The sequence below is a fragment of the Zalophus californianus genome, chromosome 8, assembly GCF_009762305.2.
Source record: "Zalophus californianus isolate mZalCal1 chromosome 8, mZalCal1.pri.v2, whole genome shotgun sequence".
Taxonomy (NCBI): domain Eukaryota; kingdom Metazoa; phylum Chordata; class Mammalia; order Carnivora; family Otariidae; genus Zalophus; species Zalophus californianus.
In genome coordinates this window covers 20,400,828-20,422,586 of record NC_045602.1, presented here as the reverse complement: position 1 = coordinate 20,422,586, position 21,759 = coordinate 20,400,828, and the positions used below count along the sequence as shown (strand labels likewise).

General features: G+C 49.6%; 1 protein-coding gene across 5 annotated transcripts in view; it reads left to right on the top strand.

The window, feature by feature from the left end:
- The first annotated feature begins 400 nt into the window (after nucleotides 1-400).
- The window catches only part of ADCY3 (adenylate cyclase 3), a 78,738-nt gene continuing 57,379 nt past the window's right edge, over nucleotides 401-21,759 (top strand). For 2 of the 5 annotated variants that reach the window (XM_035728783.1, XM_027621313.1), the window contains exon 1: nucleotides 1,205-1,879. In XM_035728783.1, the coding sequence (XP_035584676.1) occupies nucleotides 1,205-1,879 (675 nt within the window). Of the gene's footprint in view, nucleotides 559-1,013; nucleotides 1,880-3,917; nucleotides 4,050-21,759 lie in introns of those variants that run through there. The other 3 variants (XM_027621311.2, XM_027621312.2, XM_027621316.2) reach the window with 3 other exon arrangements.

Sequence of the window (21,759 nt, the reverse complement as noted above, 5' to 3'; positions counted from 1 at the left end):
GCCTCCCGGGGCCTGGAGCGCGCGTGGCCCGGGAGCAGTCGGCGCCGCGCGGGGACTCACAGTGCAGCGCGCCGCGCCCGGACTCGGCTGGCTCCGCTCGGCGCGCGGGCGGCCCAGAGGATGCTGGCGGGCTGCCCCAGCCTCGGCCCGCGCTCCCGCCCGGGAGGGCCCCGGGTGCGCCCCTAGCCGCGCCGCCGCCGCCGCCGCCGCCGCCGCCAGCGCGGGGGCGAGAGGGAGGGGTCCGGCCGCGCAGCGAGCCGCAGCCCCAGGGGCGGGCGTCCCCCGATTTTCCAGCCCCGCCGCCTCCTTCCTCCTGCGGCTGGGTGCCCGCGGATGCTGAGGGGCAGCCCCGCGTCTCTCCCTGCCGGATCCCGGGCCTGACGGCGGGGGCCTCGCGCCTCGGCCCGGGACCGGAGACCGGGGACGCGGGCGCTGGCGGGGCGGCGCGGCCCCGGGGCGCGCTGAGCCCTCCTGCCCCTCGCCCGCCACACGCGTGACCCAGCCCCGCAGCCCGCACAGGGACCGGCCGGACCACGCGGCTCCCGAGTTCCCGCACAGGTAAACGCTGGGGCAGGCCAGCCTTCCGGAGGGCAGGTAGTGCCCCGAGGTGGAGAGCCCGAGCCGCCAAGGGTTGGGTGGGAAAAGGAAGTAAACAGAAGGAAGATTCAGGAATCCCCGGGATGGTTCTGGCTGCTCTCGGGCACGTTTTATCTCCAGCTTCTAAGGCTTGGGCCTGGCGGCGTTTTAGGTGAGGAAGTCAGGGACTGAGGGACCGACCCGGAGTGCGAGGGATGGAGAAGGTGGCCAGGCCTTTCGGCCAGGGGGGGGCAGGAAACTGACGAGGACAGGACCGAGTGTGTGTGTGTGTGGGGGGGTCGGGCGGTGGCGTGAGCGTGGGGGTGGCTGGAGAAGGCTCTGGTCCTGGAGCCTCGTGGCGCAACGATTCTCTCAGGAGGGGTGGGGTGGGTCCTGAGAAACCACAGGCAGGAAGCACCGGAGGTGTTTCTACTCAGTCGGGTCCTTCTAAGTTCCAGATGAGCCGCGCTACCTGTGCCCTGGAGAACTGCGCTGCGTCGCCGCGGGAGGTGGCCGGCCCCCGGTTTTCCCCAGCACTCCCAGAGCCCTGGTAGGTGGCCCATTGCAGAGCCCTCCCCCCGTTCCCCGTCCACTTCTCCTGGGCCGGTAGAAGCAGACAGCAGCCGGGATGCCAAGGAACCAGGGCTTCTCCGAGCCCGAATACTCGGCCGAGTACTCCGCCGAGTACTCGGTCAGCTTGCCCTCTGACCCTGACCGTGGCGGGGGCCGAACCCATGAAATCTCGGTCCGGAACTCGGGATCCTGCCTCTGCCTGCCGCGGTTCATGCGGCTGACCTTCGTGCCCGAGTCCCTGGAGAACTTGTACCAGACCTACTTCAAACGGCAGCGCCATGAGACCCTTTTGGTGCTGGTGGTGTTCGCGGCCCTCTTCGACTGCTACGTGCTGGTCATGTGCGCCCTGGTCTTCTCCGGCGACAAGCTGGCTCCCCTCCTCGTGGCCGCGGTGGGGCTGCTGTTGGACACCGTCCTCTTCGTGCTCTGCAAAGAGGGGCTGTTGCCCGACCGCATCACCCGGAAAGTGGTGCCCTACCTGCTGTGGCTGCTGATAACTGCCCAGATTTTCTCCTACCTGGGCCTGAACTTTGCGCGAGCCCACGCGGCCAGCGACACGGTGGGCTGGCAGGCCTTCTTTGTCTTCTCCTTCTTCATCACGCTGCCGCTCAGCCTCAGCCCCATCGTGGTCATCTCTGTGGTCTCCTGCGTCGTGCACACGCTCGTCTTGGGGGTCACCGTGGCCCAGCAGCAGCAGGACGGGCTGAGGGGCATGCACTTGCTAAGGGAGGTGAGTCCCAACCGGGTCCCGCCCAGGGGCTTCCCTTCCTGCTCTCATCCGCTGTGGTGCCGGTTTCGGGGGTGGGATGACTCTGTTCTCTTTGCCCTTGAGTCCACATGTGTTGGGGTGGTGGGGGTGCCCCTGGGAATCTCAGCTGCTTGGGCCTCAAGACCATCTCTCCCTCAACCCCCTGGCTTTGCACTAGAGCTTTCTGTGCTGGGCCTGAGGGAGTGGAGGATGTCAGGACATCGGGCCTCAGGGCCACTGTGTCACCTGTGTCCAGCCCAGGTGGGTGGCAGGAAGGCCCGCGAGGCCTGGTCGAGGGGCAGCCATTGTCCCAGCTGGTCCCTGCCCTTGATCTCCTCCGGAAAGACCTCTTGTGGGGAAAGGAGCTCCCTTGGCTTGCGGTCTCCAGCCTGTCATTGGCTAGCTTCAGCAGTTGTCTCACTTGTGTGGGCACAGTGCCCCTCTGTCAAGTGGGGACTGTCTGTCTGCTGGTGGTTACCAAGGTCAGAGGGAATGTGGGTGAAGACACACTAGGAGACACGAAGGTGCGATGGCTCTAGATCCTGCTTGAGCTCAGGGGGTGTGGAGCACTTAGATGATGTGAGGTGTGCTGTGGGGACCCAAACGAGGACAGTCGTGCTCACCTCGGCAGGGGAAGGTCTACTAGTCCTTTGAGGACGTGTTTTGCTGGAAGGGATGGAATTTGGGCCTCAGCTTAATTAAGAGCCTTGTGCTCCGACCAGGAGCCAAGACCCTGTAGATGCTGAGGGGCTGTAGAGACTGGGAGATGTGATTCTCAGCATCCACGTTCATCCGGTAACCCATCTGGAGGCGTTTGTGGGGCTTAATAAATTCCAGTCTTGTGACCTATCTGCTGCCTCCCTTATTCGTGAGCCTGGAGATGAAAAGTGACCTGCCCAAGGCCACATAGGCAGGTACAGTAGTCATGTTAGTGACCGTCCTACTTTATCACGACGCTGGCTGCATCTCGGCCAAAGCCATCATCCTTGTCTTTTAGGCTTGAGGGCTGAGTCTCCAGGGGCCCCCGCGGTGCTGTAGGGAGTTGATGCAAGAACCCTGTGGGGCTCGTCCCATTGCCTCCCAGTCGGTTAGACGACAACACAGGTTTTCTATTTTAACTTTTTCCTGGTTCTTGGACCAAAATTCTTCCTGTTCTTCCATTCTGGCTCACGCACTGTCCTCGCTCAGGAAGCTTTGTGCTTTTGTTCTGCAGGAGTCCAGCCCTGGGCTGGTGCTTGTGGACCATGTGGGTACACCAACGGTTGTTCCTTTGTTTTTCTCCCAGTGCCCTGTTCACATAAAGTGACGATCTGCCATTGCCGTCTTGACTTTTGGGTTGGTGGACTTTAGCTTGTGCTTCTGCCAGTCAAGGGCCCTGCTGGGAACTGTCTGGGGAGGAATTGCAGGAACCATTCTGCTTGGAATCATTAGCGCAGCTTGGGGCAGACAGGCGGGTGGACATGGCAGCAGTTGGGGTCTGTGATCCGACTCTGAACCATTCCTTTCTACTGAACGGTCACTGCTGGCATTTTCCTCTCTGCTGGGGGGCCCCTGGACCACATGAGTCTCCCGTATGCCTCACTGCCCACTAAGGGAGCTAAACAAAAATTCTCTCCTTTGGAGCCCCAGATGCTAAACTCATGATTGCTGGTGTCCTGTGGGCACTATTAAGAGGAGACAAAAACCCAAAAAGATTAGGAAACAGGAAAAGAAATAAGTAAATAGAAGATAACCATGTTAGCATCCCAGGAGAGCATGGCCTTGACGTGGAGGCAGGGCCTTCGATGTGGTTTTGGGAATGGAGGGGAAAGGGGAGGTGGCTCTTGAGGTCCGTTTGGGAGCCTGGGATAGAATGCAGGAGGCCCTGGCTTTCAGTGGGCTGTGTTCCAGAAGTTTGAGTCACTTGTTTGGAACTACTGTGACTTTTTAAAAGGTGCCTGGGTTCCCAGGCCCACTCGCCAAAGTTTTCCTTAAGTCACAGAGTCCCTGCCTTCCGTATTTCTGGATGTGGTGGAAACTCAGCCCAGGTGTACGTGTGTTGTTGTGAGGACACTGCATCCAGGGCTCCTCCAGCTGTGGAATGAAGCAACACTCACCTGCCCACAGCTTCTCTGGGCCCATGTTACCTCCTGGGAGGGGAGCACCATCAAGGGTAGGATGGGCCAGGGGCTGGAGGACAGGGATGTGAGGCTGGGGCAGTCAGATGCCCAGCTAGGGTGACACCGGGCACGTACTCCAGACCCCAGCACCCGCTTGCTTTTCTTTCTCTTGCCTGCAGCCTCCCCTTTTCTTTTTCTTTTTCTTTGCCCATTACCTGTTGGTTCCAGCCAAGGATTCCCTCCTGGGCCTGTGGGGGGTGAACTAGGTTTCATGGTTAGAAGCAGACACTGGATTTTGGGGCTTTGGGAATGCTTCTGTTGCTGCTGCCTTCTCTGCACCCCTTCATTCTCTCAAACCCATGCTCCATTCTAATGGGAGGTGAGGATCAACAGAGGGATGGTGGGGGACCCCCAGAGTAGCCTGACATGTCAGCGGCAAGCCATCCGGCCTGCCCCTGGCTCTCCTCATGGGAGGCAGGCAGGTTGGGGTTCTGACAGGAAGAGCAGGTGGAGTCCGGCTGTCAGGTGGGGTGTGGGATTGGGGTGTTGCTGGGGCTTTATTAGTGAATGAGTGAATATGACTGAGCAATAGGTATGGGCCTTATACCTGCAGGGTCTGGGAATGAGAGGAATCAGACCATCACAGTCAGAGACTGGGGTGTAGGGGAGCTGGGCCTGGGGGGAGCAAGCTGCTGCTGGCAGGGTTTCCCCACGTCCCTCCCCTGTCCTGGGTCCTGGCACCTGGCACCACTAGGCCTCTTATGGCACAGCTTGCCTTCTACTGCTACAAACTGCCCTTAGGGTGATGGGATGGAGCAGGAGGGGGTCGAGGGCAGGACCAGGCAGCAGCTGATGGGTGAAGATGGGGGGCGCAGAAAATGCAGCCAAGGTGATGGGGATGGGGAGCGTTCCTGAGGCCAGTGGCCATTCCTGAGACCCTTGATGCTCCCATGATCTATTAGCATCTGATGGGGTTGTTAAAGCAAAGAGTCTGTGACAAGTTAGGGGCAAGAAACAACATTTGCAAAATACCTTATTGCTTTATTTCATAGCAGAAAGGCTATTTGGAAGCAAAATTTCCTCTTGGAATTAATAGCCTGTTAAGACCTTTACTTACAAATTAGAACATGATAGAGCTGTGGATGTGTAATTTCCCGTCACATGTACCAATGATCTAGGCCGTTCACCCCGTGAATGAACATTTGGCTTCGAGGGGCTGGAGGCAGCTACAGTAGGGGCATCGTGGGAGGGGCTGATGCTTCCAGATGCCTTCATCGGCAGGCTGGAATTTAGGGTTCTATATACATCATCCCATTTGATCCTGGATTGTTACTGGCTCCATTTGACCAATGAGGAAACCGAGGCTCAGGGAGGTTGAGGGTCGATGGAGGGGCTAGATAACTGCGGAGGGTCACTGGTGGGTGAGAAGGTGGGTGCAGGGGATGGGACAGGTCATAGCCCAAGGCTTCCCTGAAAGCCCCTTTCTGTGGAATGTGGGCCTCTGGGCCTCTGTCCTGCCTCTCTGGCTGCCCCTAAATGTCTCTGCTCGGTGGTGGTGAGCAAAGGTGCCAAGAAGTGCGGGACCCAGAAATATCAAAGGAGGCGCCCCTCTCTCTTCCCCTGGGATTTGGCCACAAGGAGGGAGAAGCCCATGATGGAGTTTTCCTGTTGGGACCATGGCGGGAGTATGTGAGAGATGAGATGTGATGAATTGGAACAGGAGCTGGGTGGAGTGGGGGCAGGAAGACAGCAGGCTGGGCGGTGGGGGGGGGGGGGGTTGGTTCTGAGCAACCAGAGGCATCGAGGTAAGAGAGGGGTGCAGGAAATGGGGGGGCAGCAAAGCCAACCCTGGATCGGCCCTCTGCCGCCATCCCAGAGCGGGACAGAAACGGTCATATTACCCCCCCCCCCCCCGCAATGTGCAGAGTGTGCAGCTGGGCAGGTTTTAGGAATCCGAATAATAAGGAAAGGCCTAGAAGGGGACGGGGAGGCATCAAATCTAACTGTGGAAGAACAGTCAATTATCGAACATGTAAACACCTTTGCAGCAAGTCACCCTCTCAATCCCGTCCCAGGTCACGTTTCTCTGTGGCCTTTTTGGATCCTTCTCTGTGTGGAAACAGCTTTTCCAGTGTGTCCTTGTCCTGCATGTGGGGCGGGGGCCGGCCAGCTGGCCGGCCCTGCCTCTCACCACATTGCCTCACTGAGGTTTTGCCGTGAGTATCCAATCCCTCGCGTTTATTTTTTTATTTTTTTTTTTAAGATTTTATTTATTTGACAGAGAGATACAGAGCCAGAGAAGGAACACAAGCAGGGGGAGTGAAAGAGGGAGAAGCAGGCTTCCCGCTGAGCAGGGAGCCCGATGTAGGGCTCGATCCCAGGACCCTGGGACCGTGACCTGAGCTGAAGGCAGAGGCTTAACGACTGAGCCACCCAGGCGCCCCTCCCTTGTGTTTATTTTAAATCTGCACTTTATCATTAGTGGGCTTTCCTGGAGAGGAAACCAGAGCCCAGGCCTGGACCACTGGTGGGTAACTGGGTAGCAGCAGGGCCGATCAGACACCAGTGTCCATGCTGGGGTCTCCCCTTGCCCCCCTGCCAGGCCCGCCCTGTGAGCGGCTACATGTATGTCCCCCCACCACTCTCGATGGTAGGCTTCCACGGGTATGATCCTGACCAACACTCAAGATGTGTGTGCTCAGGGGTCACACCCACCTTCAGGGCCAGGCCCACTGAACATGGAGTATACACAGGGTGCCCTCATTTACTGAGCTCTTGCTGGGTTTCAGTCGAGGAGCTCCCAGCAAGAGGTAGATATTGTTTTCATTTTACAGATGGGTAAACTAGAATGTGTGATGAGTGACATGACTTGTCCAAGGCCACGTAGCTAGCAGGTGGCGGGGTAGGATTCAAACTCAGGTCGGTGGGATTCCAGAGTTCCTTTTCTTCTGCAATCATAAAAGAACCCCTTCGTTATCTTTCCTCAGAACCTGTTGAGATAAAGATCCAGTAGGGATAAGATCCTTGGTTTCTTAGCTCACAGTCCTTCGAAGGAGCGACGTGGCGGAGGACGAGGTGTTTCCAGGGGCGGGCATAGCGCCGCGGATCAAGGAGCACAGCTGTCTGGGGGTTGAATGGGGCTTGCAACCAAGAGCCTGCAAGCTTCTGGGGCTACGGGAGCCTTTGTCACGTTCCGGGACTGTGTATAACTGATGTGCGCAAGGATGACCCGCTCATCAAGAAAATACTAGATTACATTTCATATAAGATGGGGTGCGGTATTGCATTGTAAAAACATTTCTTGGTCACAGTTGGGTAAAAACAAGTTTGGATGTTTTGGTTCTCTGGGAGACTCAACGTGGGATGGCCCATTTCTCAGTGGCCTTCCTGCACATGTATGTGTTCACGGGCTGTGTGTTTCACTTACCCATTGCTGCGATGATCTCAACACGATAGCTTACTGTCTCAGTCTCTGGGTTGACTGTGCTCAGCTGGGCAGTTTTTCTGTTTCCGAGGCACTGGCTGGGGTCACTCACTTGACTGTTGTGTTCCGCCATCGGCGTTCAGCGGACTGCTGTGTGGGAACCCTCTAGGAAGGCCTTACATGTCTGGAGCCTCAGAGCCCCCCCGAGTGACCTCTTTGTGTGGTCTGCCTGGGGTTCCTCACAGGCCTGGTGGTCTCTGAGAGAACGTGGAAAATACCCGAGTTTTTCAGAGGCTAGACTGGTCACTGTGGTCAAAGCAGGTCACAAAGCTAAGCTGGATGCAAGATGAGGGGAAATTGATTCTACCCCTTGATGTGAGAGTGGCACGTGCGTATCAGGGAGGGAAGGGTTGGAGGGCAAGTGTCTTCTGAGGCCCCACAAACCAGGGGGCACCGGGCGAATGCCTGGGGAGAAGGGATGAAAGAAATCCATGAGTCTGGGTGGGATACGGAAAGCACCGTGTGACCACAGATGCTTCCAGAGTTAGAGAAGTGGTCCAGGGCAGGGCGTATAGAACTTTAAGGCATTGCTTCTCTGTGAAGTCCATCGTTTCTAAGATTTTCAGAAAGTTTCAGAAACTGCATTGCACATAAAGAGACAGTGGCTCATAGTTTATTTGCATGGGCTTTGCCTTGCCTTATGTTCTTGAGAAGAATTCATTCTCTTGTCAAACGTGCAGCCCTGCTCTGTCCAGGGCACTGCACCAGTTCCTGGGGAAGCTGTCCCTGCCTCCAACCACAACCCCAGCACCAGCCCTTTCTCTCCATGCATCCGCCAGATTGGCAGCCTGGCTCTATTATTTGTATTCCCTTCCCAGGAGGTGGGAGTTTGCTCAGGTAGGTGCTTCAGAAACATGTCGAATTTGTCTGTCTTAGCAGGTTGTCATTTGTCTCAAGGAGAGATTAAGACTGATAGAATTCCTTTTCAGCCCTTTGTGGTGCCTTGGTTGTGACTGTCACTCTATAAATGTTGAAAACCTACATTTCTGCTTTGCTTTTACCTTTGTTTCCTTCTTCATCAACTCATGGAGAGTTTGATAAATTTTTGTCTAGATCCAAGATGGGAATGTTCTAGTGTTAATCCAAGTGATTTGAGAATTTTTGAAAGCAAGATTTATATAACCTTTCGGGGGTGCTAATTGATACTCCTTTGCTGCTTGTTCTAGGAGAAAAGCAGCAACAGAGGAGGGTTCTTAGGAGCCCCCAAAATGAGTCCTAGATCCTGTCGGCCTAATTCTGATCTCCTCCTTGGACAAAAATGATTTGCATGAGATAAAAGAACCCCTTAGTTATCTTTTGATAACTAAGAATGGCTGAGCAGAGTTAGAGCTCTTACCGTCTCCTCTCCTCTGCTTGTTCCTCCAGTTTAAGGAGAAACTTCATTCCTTCCACCACCTCTCAAATATTTCATCAGGACTGCAAGCCTTGATCTAGTGAGGGTATACAGAGAAGAAAACTTGGCCCCTTCCCTCAAGAAGCTCATAGGCTGTGGGACCTACTTCCTAGGTAGGTCCTAGGAAAACAAGAAGGCTTTTAAAGAGCTGGCCATTGATCTGGGTTTTGAAGGATGAGTAGGAGTTTGCTAGGTGGAACAATGGGACTGGGCCTTCCCAGGCAGAGTCATAGGAGTTTCTCACTTGATTGGGACTGGTGAGCATTATTATGTGACAGGAGCATGAGTGGATGACAGGAGCTGGAGAGACGAGTTGTAGAGAAGCTAGATAGCAGAAGGGCTAAAGGATTTTGGCTTTATTCAACGATGAGGTCCATTGAAGGAATTTAAGCAGGGGCAGATAGGATCTGATTTGCATTTAGAAGAATCATTCTGGTGGACTTGAGCGAGGCCAGGATCGATTAGGAGACTGTTGAGGTCATATGGGCATGATGCCAGGAGGGCCATCGAGCAACATGGAAACAGGCTGGAGAAGATGAGTTCAGTTTGAGGTGCCCATGGGACATCCAGGTAGAATTATCTGATTATTCAGTGGGTAATTATTGAACACCAGGCCCTATGTTCAAGATCTGGAGCTTAGAGATCGCTAGAGTTCCAGATTTGGGAATCATCAGCATTTAAATGGTACCCATCTCCATTGGGAACATGAGTTTTGCCCAAGGAAAGTGTATAGAATCAAAAGAGAAGAGGGCTTAGGACCTAGCTCTAGGGAATAGTCAGAGGAGGGGTCCCCGGCACAGAGCATCCATGCCCCACCCTGCTTTCTACCCAGGCCCCTGCTTATGTATTGTGTCGTGTCATCTGTAAATAGTTTAACTTCTTGCTTACCAATATGGATGCCTCATTTCTTTCTCTTGTCTGATTGCTATGGCTGGGACTTCTGGTACTAGGTTGAATAAAAGTGGCAAGAGTGGAGGGCGCCTGGGTGGCTCAGTTAGTTAAGCGACTGCCTTCGGCTCAGGTCATGATCACAGGGTCCCGAGACCGAGTCCTGCATCGGGCTCCCTGCTCAGCGGGGAGTCTGCTTCTCCCTCTGACCCTCCCCCCTCTCCTGTGCTCTCTCTCTCTCTCTCAAATAAATAAATAAAATCTTTAAAAAAAAAAGTGGCAAGAGTGGATATCCTTGTGGTGTTCCTGATTGTAGAAGAAAAGGTCTCAGTTTTTCACTATTGAGTAGGATGTTAGCTGTGCGTTTTTCATGTATAGCCTTTATTACATTGACGTATGTTCCCTCTGAACTCATTTTGAGAATTTTTACCATGAACAGTTGTTGAATTTTGTCAAGTGCTTTTTCTGCATCTATTGAAATGATCATATGATTTTTATCCTTCATTTTGTTGATGTGGCATATTGTGTTGATTTGCAAATATTGAGCCATCCTTGCATCTCTGGAATAAATTTCACTTGATTGTGGCAAATGTTCTTTTTAATGTATGGTTGAATGGGGTTTGCTAATATTTTAAAGATTTTTGCATCTATGTTCATCAGGGGTATTGGCCTGTAATTCTTTTTTTGTTGTGTCTTTGGCTGGTTTTGGTGTCAGGGTAATGCTGGCCTCATAGAATATGTTTAGAAGCTTTCATTCCTTTTCTACTTTTTTGGAATAATTTGAAGAAAATAGGTATTATCTCTTCTTTGAATGTTTGGTAGAATTCTGTGAATCCATCTGGTCCTGGACTTTTATTTTTTGGTAATTTTTTGATTATTGATTCAATTTTGTTGCTAGTAATTGGTCTGTTCAGGTTTTCTATTTCTTCCTGATGCAGTTTTGGAAGATTGTATGTTTCTAGTAATTTATCCATTTCTTCTAGGTTGGCCAATTTGTTGGCATAAAATTTTCCACAGTGTTCTCTTACAATCCTTTGTTTTTCTGTGGTGTCATTTGTTACTTTTGTTTCTGATTTTATTTATTTTTATTTATTCCCAAATAAATTGGGAATAAATTCCCTTTTTATCCTGATGAGTCTGGCTAAGGGTATTTCGATTTTGTTTATCTTTTCAAAGAACCAGCTTTTTTAGTTTCATTGATTTTTTTTTTCAGTCTCTGTCATTTCTGTTCTGATCTTCATGATTTCCTTCCTTTTACTCACCTTGGGCTTTCTTCTTCTTTTAGTTTCTTTAGGTATAAAGTTGGACTGTTGGAGCTCCCTCCTGGCCATTTTCTGTCTGGTGCGTCTTCCTTCCTCTGATCAGGTTTTTAGCCATTTCCTCCAGCCAAATTCCTCTTTGCGGTTGCTAAGAAATTTCCTTTGATTAATAATGAAGACTTTTCTTTTCCCTTTCCTCTCTTCAAGAACACTTTCTTTGTTGTAAACAGAACAGAAAATGACATGTTTGAGAAGAAATCCCACCCCACCCTTTACCTCCATTCAAAACCCCAAAGTAAGTGGACTGGATTTGAACCTTTGCAAGACTTCCCTGGTTGTGGTTTCTTGTTCCCATGTCCTTTCAGGACTGGTCCCTGTGAGATGAGTCAGATCGGGCAGCATAAGGCCAGGCAGCTGCCTCTCCCAGGTCCCGGGTTGGCTCTAGTTGGGCTTCTTGGCTGCCCCTGGAAGGCTGTTTCCCACTCAGTGGGACTGGGCCCTGGGTGATCGATCCCCACGGGCCAGATTCTGAAGAGACTGACAGATAAGTCCAAGGCTTGGTCACCAGCATGATGATGGTAGGTGGACCTTGCCATCCTCCCAAGGTGGAAAATACTATGTATGTCCGTTATTTGGTACAAATTTACCGCAAATTCCTCAGAAACCAAATCTGTAATTTCCTGAAGGGGAATCTGAACAAGGGGCGTCACATGCTGCTGAGGATGGGTCATCCTCTCAGGCCGGGGCTGGGAGCTGCTCCTGCTGCCCTAAGGCCCATTTCCCAGTGTTGGACGACTCTGTTAGACACAGCCTCCCTCTGATTGCCAGGAAGGGGCACATTTCCCTCTTCAGCTCTCTTTCTGAACTCCTGCATGTGATTATAGTGGATCCTTCATGAGCACTCTGGGAAACACTACGCCCCCTCCCCCGGCAAACTGGGAATGTGGCTTATACTGCCTGCCTCTGGGAACAAATCTGGGACCCTGCCTCTTTATTTCAGGAAGGATCCAGTGTAACGTGGTCATTTTAGGGAGCATTTCCTCTCCCTTCCATAGCATCTGGTCTCCGACGCAGCTGACCTCTACAGTTATAAACTAGTGTAGGGACTTCGGGAGACTGGCCTGCCAATGAGCTTTTTGCTTCGGGAATCCGTAAAGGCACTGGCTTCACTCATTTGACTCAGAGTACCTCCCGGCTCCCCAGTTTGCCAGCTGTGAGCTCTTAGGTACGTTATTTCATCTCTCTGTCTAGCATCTACCTCTGTGAAATGGCTTAGTGCAGAGAAGAAATGCACTGCCCTGTGTCCGTGGCCTTCCTGTGCAGGGCTGGTACCCAGCCAACACTAGCCATGCTTGCTGCCCCGGCTGGTGCTGTCATTATTCCTGGCTCTGATGGAGAGGAATTTAGAGCAGCTTGGGCCAATCCCAGGGGAGGGAAGAGCAGCTCCATGTTCCCAGATGTCTGGAGGGCATCTTGGTTAGGTCGTTGGACACTTAGCCCCGCTTTTGGGGGCGGGGAGGGGAGCTCGGCGACCATTTTGTTGTTGTTGTCCTTGTTGCCTTATAAGTATTAGAGGGAACGGACTTTTCAGATGTTCCCATGAGGACAAAGAATAATTCTGATGCCGGTTTTTTGTTTCGTTTTGCATCACAGCGGTGGCCTTTCTCTATCTGGAGAGGAATGAATTACGAGTAGGACATGGGTGGGGAAACACAGTGAAGAAAATCTCCAGAACGGATTTGGACTGGAGGCATATCAAATATATTTTTCCGTGGGGTCAACTCACTCGAGCCGTGTGGCACTTGGTTTCTTTGAGAATAAAGGGGACCCTGGGGGCTGTGGGACATCCCGACTGCTCCTGGGTGGCCTTGCTCGGCTCCTCTCCACCAGCATTAGTGAGACACACCTCACAAGACTTCTCACTGGACTTAGGGGTGGAAAGGGGCATGGGGCTCACGGTCCAACTTGCAGGCTGTGGACTCCCCAATACATCCTCTAGTCTTCCGTTTCTCTGGGGCAGGGGAACTCCCTTTCCTTCAGAACCGCCTAATTGGTCCGAAGACGCTGTTAAAACTAGTTATAAAGGACATTTACATAGATCTGTAAAGTACTTTTTATCTGCTGAATGTCTTTAGTCCTCATACCCACTCTGAGTTGATATTCTTGTCTCTGGCACTATCTCTGGAAGAGAAGAGGGAGCAGGGACATGGGGTAAATGAGTGCCCAGGACCACACAGTGAAAATGCAGTGTAGGCTCATCTCAGGTCTTCTAGATCCAAACACAGTGAAAGTGCTCTTACCTGATGAGACTGGGACAGGCGGCTGGTCAGTGAACGTGCAAAGTTCTGGTGATAGTACATAGACTATGTACCGGAAAGAGTGAGTTTCACTGTATGTGAGAAGGAATAAAAGCAAAACCTGGATGGATGGTGGTCAATGGATGACCTCAATACAGGGCATTAAGAGCTGTGACACCTCGGCAGGACCGTCTGTGGGGCAAGGGGGCGGGCTTGGATGGGCCCTAATGGAACATTTTGGGGTGAGAAGAAATGTTCCGAACCACGATTGTGGATGTAGTCCCATAGCTGTATACATTTGTCAGTACTCCTCAAAATACACACTTGCTGATTGTAAACGAGAATGCAATGAGGTAGACCTTTTAAAAAGTCGGTAAAATCCAGAGATCACACAAAGCAATTGTACACAGATACATTTATGTATTTAACATTATTTTAATTGAACACACTTAGCTGTATGGTCGCTTGATCATCTTTTGTTGAGGAAAAGATCTTTCCTTTCCATCCAGGTGCCCTCACTGGTGTTCCTTATAGTCAGGATATGTTGTCTGTAACTTCCAGTTTCCTTAAAAGAGGATTAAGAGTCAGTTGGAAATAATCTGGGTACAGAGTTTTAGATGTATTTTTTAAAGACTTTATTTGTCAGAGCACAAGCAGGGGGAGTGGCAGGCAGAGGGAGAGGGAGAAGCAGGCTCCCCCCGAGCAGGGAGCCTGACGCCGGACTCGATCCCAGGATCTAGAGTTCGTGACCTGAGCCGAACGAAGGCAGATGCTTAACAGACTGAGCCACCCAGGGCTGCCCCCAGAGTTTTATATTTTTAAGACTTTTTTTTTTGCCAAATTTTTGCCGGTATCTTGCTCACTTCTAATTTATCAGCAGTTTCTTTTAACTCTTCACTCAAAATTTTCCAAAATACTCACTTTACTTTTCTTAGAAACAATCGCCTTTTTTTAAAACTCAAATTTTATCTGTTTAGGTTATATTTAAATTCTGTAAATATGATACCAAAAAACAGCTGACATAACCAGGTTTGGGACTAAACTGCCTCTGGGGAAACACTCCAATAATTGGAGCAGAAATGCAGGAGTGTTCTAGAGAGAATCCTGCCAGCTTCGTAAGGCCAGTAGGTTTTAGAGAGGAATGGATGGTCTCGACTCCTCTGGAATATCCGTTCAGAGCACTTCGGTGCTGTCCTGCGCTCCCGGCCTTTCCCTTTGAGCCACTTCCTTTCCTCTCTTAGCGTCTGCTCCTGGTTGTAGTTGATGCAGAGAGCGCGACGCGCACCTGCCTCCTGTTCTGTCCCGCAGCCCCTCCGGTATTTTAATTCAGCCATCTCGCTGCCTCCAGTCTTCTCAGCCGAAACCACCTCACCTTTCCAAGAGGTCCTCAGGTGACGTGGCTCTTGGACCTTGCGGGATCCTGGACCCTTTCTGCCTGCAGATCGAAACGCGGTGCCCAGGAGTGCCTGCTCCTGCTGACTGACATTGTCCCCTGCCTTGCTAAGAGCCTGCCCAGCCTACCTTGTCGCAGGACACACATGCTAGAGGCATCAATACTTCTGCAGCTCTTCTTTAAGATTTGATGGCGAGGGTGGTCTCTACTCTTGGAAAATTAAGGTATCAAACCTCCAAGAAAGATTTAGAGTCTCCGTAAATAGCATACTGTAGAGAAAGACACTGCTGCCTGGGTGGTGGGACAGCTCTGTGGAGACTGTCGGAATGTTCCCCTGCCTGGCAGGTTGTGCTGTTTAAGGGAGTGGGGAGAAGGCAGAGGAGCCATTCCAAGGGACCATTCAGCTGGGGACTGCTGCTCATGGCTGGAGGGTGAGTTTGCCAACCCGGGTTGCCTGCGGCCCCTGGCCATGACCCTCTGCAGCCTGCACACCCCTATGCTGTCTCCTTTCTCCGTTGCTTCTCTGCCCCCGTGACCCACCAGAACAGCCAAGATGAGCACGATTTCCAAGTTAACCAGAGCCTGACCCTTCCCCTTCTTTGCCCTCTTTTCCTGCAGGGATGCTGCATGGGGTATTGATTGCCTGGATTGTACAATTTCCTTTGTATATCTGCTGATGGGCGTCTGTTGTCCATCTAGCTAGTCATTTATCTTTTCACTCAGCCAAACACCTATGGCTCTGGATCGATGTTTGTGCAAAGTGCTGGGGCTACAGCGATGAGTCACCTGGGGTCCTGCCTACAAGGGGCACCCAGCTTGGTTTATTAACAGCAAAAAAATTGTCTGAATATGGGCATGGCACAGAGCAGTCCCTCCGTAAATATTTGTTGAATGTTGATGCATGAATTATTAGGTTGAATCACATGAAATCACCAATATCCAACCACTTTCAATCTGTAAAAAAAAAAAGTAATTACATTTCATATGGCTCAATCTAATATAAAGGTAATAAATGTGCCCATTATGGAAAGCCTGGAAAATACTAAATAGTATAGAAAAATATTACGCATGATATTATCCCTCAAGGTTGCCTACTGGTAACATTGGGCCTCTTTTTATAGATCGATAGATATGAAGATTGATTTTCCTCTGTGTTGTGTGAAATGCTTGTTGTAAGAAATGATTTGACCCAGGCAGGAGTTATAAAAAGTAACAGTGAAAACCCCCCTTTCCTGCCCCTGCTCCCCTTCCCACCCCTGCTCCCCTTCCCAGAAGCAACCATCGCCAAGTGTTTGGTGTGTGTGTACTTCCAGAGAGTTTTCTATGAATTTGCATATTTATGTGAATATATGCACATTTAGGATTGAGAAATTATTTATACGTTTATGCAAATCGCTGAAACTAACTCCGCGCTAACGCTCACCCGCTCCTGTCTGTCAACCGTGTTCCCTCCCGAGGTGGGGACATCCACCTGCGGCCTGCAGCCCTTTCCTCCTCCAGCCGGGGGGGCCTGCCCGAGGTCCACACTGGCGCCTCTTGTGTGTAGGTGTGGCTGCTCCTGGAGCTGAGGAAGAGCCAGGCTGGTGTGGCGAGCTGCTCCTGCCAGCCTCCATGTGACACAGCAAGGACTCCCTCTGGGTCCCCCCGGAGCAGCAAGGCCCAGCCCAGCCGGCTGATGGCGGAGGTGGGGGTGGCCGGGGGTGGACGGCAGCATCCCAGACGCACCTGCTGGGGCCCTGGTCCCCAGTGGTTTATTCACTGGGACACTCAGAGGCACCGCATCAACACAAATCAACTTGCAGGGCAAAAGAGAGGGTGGCAGTTTGTGCAGAAGGAGGCGGAGCCAGGAGGAGGGGAGCCCGGCTAGGAGCTGAACACCCAGGGCTTTGCTGGAGAGTTGGGGCTCTGTAGTACCCACATTTCTGGCAAGCGCTGACATTCTTTGTGTTTCTGACTTTGCCTGTTTCACCACTGTTTTGTCAGGGAACAGGAGTTGAGTTCAAACACTCTGTGGGTGGCCCTCTGTGGGTGCTGGGGTCTTAGGCAAGCCCTTTGATGTTAGGGAGGTTGGTTTGCTCCTCCCTAAGTGAGGAGGATAGAGGGGCACATACCTGATGAGTAAGAGCCAAATGCAAAGCCAGATGCTGGTGTTCCAGGACTGGATCTGCCACTTAGCAGCTCTGTGGTCTTGGCCAAGTTGCTTAGCCTTGTCTGTGCCTTCTTTATTAAGCCTCGGAGTGAGGGACCACAGGTAAAGCTCTGAGAGCAGCGCTTACCTCGTAGGTTTGCTGTGATGATGGTGACCCGCCGGCGGGGTGGTGGCAAAAAGTGTATTAGACCATGAGTGAAAGTACTTCCTAAACCACAAAGCCCTGTTCGCATGCAAGTGTTACTATGTGTTTATCTGTAACCATGTTAAACCAGAAAATGTATCCCTATGGAGAGGTGCTAAACTGCATTTTGCTGGAGCGGAATTTGCAAATTGAGTTGAGGTTTGTGTCTAAGAGGATCCTGTTCCTACTGCTTTCTGTTCCCTACTTTGCATGTTGCTTCTGCCAGGTGGGGATGGCCTTGGGAGGTTACGGTTTCCAGAGAGAAAATGCCAAGGCCCAGAGGGGAAGTCACTTGCCTGAGGTCACACAGAGATGGTGTCACAGCCCCTATCTGTAGCTTAGGCTCCTGGCTCCCAAGCCAGTACTCTTCTACTCCCTCAAAGAAGGGAGCTGATGAACACGTGACACCTGTTTATGTGGTGAGGCAGGGACTTGTAACAGGTACAGGAAACGGGAGATGGAGGGTCTGTTCATGAGTATCCTGTGTGGCTCTGTCCCAGGAACTTACGTGGAGGTGGGAGAGCTTCAGAGGGCTGGGGGTGGAGGGGTAGGTGGGCATTAGGATATGGGGTGACAAGGGCAAGTGAGGGGTTAGTGGGGTGTTACGAGGAATTCATTCAAGTGGAAGGCTACTGAGTGTGTGGCTGTGTGAGGACGATGATGTGAACAGGAGGTGGGGATGGAGGGGAGGCAGGTGACCTAGTGTGGGCACATTTGAAGGGGGTGGTCTGGAGTTCTGTGCCTTGAGAGAGTTTCCAGTGTGAAACTGGGGTGGCCTCAGGCTTCAGATTTTTGCTGGGGAACTGCTCTCAGTTGCATGGTTGATCTTGCTTTTGTTTTCCCAATCTTGGGAGTTATTTGCTGCCCTGGGGCCGGGGCACTCTCCCCAGAGATCTGGAGCCAGGAGCTGTGAGGTTTCCTGGGATGTGATTACCTGCCCCTGCTCCCCTGGCTGTATAAGAAGGAAGTCAGAGGCTGGTGCGGTTTTCCCCCCAACTCCTGAGAGGCTGTATTGAGAGAGACTGATCTGAGAGTAAATACCCTTAGAGGTATTTCCTCTGGCTGAGAATAATTGACTTAATCTGCAATGTGGCTCATTTTTCCCTTTGGAAATAAGAGAACTGCTGCCTGACTCATTCCTTCATAAGACACTGTTGCTCAGCTTCTCCCTCAGGAAAGTCTCTCATACTCTTTGCTTTTACTCCCAAGACAGAGCAGGGTCCAGCACCTTTTCTTCTCCTGGGTATGAGGGTGGGGCTGATCCCAAATTGACTGAAAGGATGTCCTCAAGCCCTCAAAGGGCCACTGTGACACACAAGACTTGTGAGGGTACAGAGAAAAAAAAACCTCTTTCTGCCTCGATAGGGAAAGGGCTCATGGAGGAGGCCTTACTGAGCTGGGCCATGAAGGGCGAATTCCACTGTGAGCTCTATATTAAGAGGCAGAGGCAATTTTTGGTGAGCAGTGGTCTAGAGGATAAACATATGTATGTATATATATATATATAGAGAGAGAGAGAGAGAGAGGAACAGAAGGAACAGAGATCCTTTGGAGAATTGGGTGAGATAGTAAGAGAAAAGTAGAAGGTAATTTTGGGTCTGAGGTGGAAGACCTAGACAGCTATTTGAGATAGACTTGACTGTACTCTGTAGTCAGTGGGGAGCAGTGCAGTCCCAGAAGGGAGGACAGAAAAAGTATTTGAAGTAATGTCCAAAACAGTAAACCCACAGTTTAAGAAGCACAAGATAATTCAAATAAATACAAAAACTAAAACTAAAGAGAATCACATAGGGGGGCGCCTGAGTGGCTCAGTCGTTAAGCGTCTGCCTTTGGCTCAGGTCATGATCCCAGGGTCCTGGGATCGAGCCCCGCATAGGGCTCCCTGCTCCGCAGGAAGCCTGCTTCTCCCTCTCCCACTCCCTCTGCTTGTGTTCCCTCTTTCGCTGTGTCTCTCTCTGTCAAATAAATAAATAAAATCTTAAAAAAAAAAAAAAGAATCACATAGGATGCCTGGGTGGCTCAGTCAGTTGAGAGTCTGCCTTTGGCTCAGGTCATGATCCCAGAGTCCTGGGATCAAGTTCCATATTGGGCTCCCTGCTCAGCAGGGAGTCTGCCTCTGCCCCTCCCTGCCACTCGTGCTCCCTCTCTCCCTCTCTCTTTCTCAAATAAATAAAATCTTAAAAAAAAATAGAATCACGTCAAGGTGCATCATAATCAAATTGCTTAGTACTACTAATAAGGAGAAACTAATAAAAACCAGAAAGAAAATGAAAAGACATATTACAAAGAGAGGAAAGAGAATGATAGCAGATGTCTGGTCCGAAATTATTCTAAGGCAGAAGACAATAGAACTGAAAGATAAAAATTATCAACCTAGTATTCTATACCCAACAAAAATATCCTTCAGAAAAATGAAGGTGAAATACTTTTTGGGGGGTGCCTGGTTGACTCAGTTGGAAGAGCATGTGATTCTTGATCTCAGGGTCATGAATTCAAGCCCCACACAGGGGGTAGAGATTACTTAAATATTTCTTTAAAAATACTTTTTAAAAGATTTATTTATTTTAGGGAGTGTGCACACGAGAGAGCATGTGCGAGTAGGGGAGGGCAGAGGGAGAGAGAATCTTCAAAGCAGACTCCCTGCTGAGTGTGGAGCCTGACATGGGGCTCGATCTCATGACCCATGAGATCATGACCTGAGCTGAAACCAAGAGTCAGACGCTTAACCAAGTGAGCCACCCAGTCACCCCAAGAAATACTTCCTTTTTATAGACAAACTAAAGAAAATTCATCACCAGCAGAACTATACTACAGAGAGTATTAATGAAAGTTTTTGAGGCAAAAGAAAAACGTACTGGACAGAAATTTGGATTGCACAAAGGAATGAGATCTTAAATGGTAAATATGTGGGAAAATATAACGTTCTTTTTTCCTCATTTAATCTCTTTAGAAGACTGTCTAAAGCAAAAATATGAAGAATGCACTGTGGAGTTTATAACATAGAGGCAAGATGTAGAACAACAACAGCACAAGGGACAGGAGGGAAGAAATGACCATATACTTTTGTAATTCTCTTATACTTTAGGTAAAGGAATACTTGAAGTGTAAATTAGAGGTGTGTATTGTAAATATCAGAGCAAACATTAAAAAAGCATAACAGATAAGTATGGCACATAAGCCAATAATGGAGGTAAAGGAGAATGATAAAATCAGAAGATGGCAGGAAAAGAAACAACAAATGAGGCAAATAGACAATCAATATGATAGTTTTAAATTCAGCCATATTGATGAAAATATTAAGTGTATGTGATACAATGACTCCATTTATAGGCAGATATTGTCAGATGGATAACAAAGAAAGAACCAACTACAAGCTATTGTAAAGAAACCCATATTAAATGTAAAGACACAAATAGATTAAAAGTAAAGGATGGAAAAAGATATCCCATGCAAATATTAATCAAAGGCAAGGTGGATTGGGTGGCTCTGTTAGGCAATACATAAAGACAATGAGACTTTGGAATATGGAATATTACCAGGGACAAAGATGGACATTTCATAATGATAAAGGAGACAGTTCATCAAAAATTCATCGTAATCCTAAATACATATGTACCTAATAACAAAGCTTCAAAATACATGAAGCAAAAACTGACAGAACTAAAAGGAAGAATAGACAAATTCATAATATTTGAAGATTGCATCATTCTTCTGTTACTGGTAAAACAGACAAATTGGTAAATATATGGAACACTTGAACAGTCTGAACAACCAGCTAGACCAAAGTGTTTTATAGAACCTTCCACCCTACAGAAAATGCATTATTTTCAGGTGCACTGAAATGTTCATTAAAAAATGATTAAAAGCATACAACAAAGTATGTTCTCTGACAAAAACGATGGATTGAAGTAGAAATAACAAATGTATCTTGAAAAATCACAAAATGTTTGGAAATTAAACTGATACCTAAAGAACCCATGGGTCAGGACGGAAATCACAATAGACATTAGAAAATGTGTTGAGTTAAATGAAAATGTACCAAAACTTGTGCAATGTAGGCAGAGTAGTACTAAGAGGGAAATAAAGAAGGTCTAAAATCAATTATGCTTCCACCTTAAGTAGAAAAATCCAGAGTAAGAAGTAGGAAGTAATAAAAACAATAACAGAAAGTGGTGGACAAATAATAAAAAATCAGTGAATCCAAAGCTGGGTCTTTGAAAAAGCCCAAATTGATAAATCTCTAACTAGATGATCAGGGAAATGAGAGCAGATACAAATTACAAATATCAGGAATGGAAATAGGAAAATGACTCTAGGTCCTACAGACATTAACAGAAAAATAAGATAATATTATTATCTATTATCTACTATATGCCAACAAATTTGACAACTTAGACAAATGGAACAAATTACTTGGGAGACATAAACTACCAAATTTGAGTGTCCTGTATCCATTAAAGAACTTGAGCATGAACTGAAAAACCTTCTCCAAAGAGAACTCCGGTTCCATGTGGCTTCAATGCTGAATTCCACCAAACAAGAGTGAAATAATATCAATTCTACACAAACTGTGCTGGAAAACAGGAGGGAACATTTCCCTACTCATTTTGTGAGGCCAGCATTCCCGGATAGCAAAACCAGAAAAAGACGTGGGGAAAAAAAAGATTACAGGCAAATAGCTCTTGTTGTGTATATAAAAATCTTTAATGGAACATT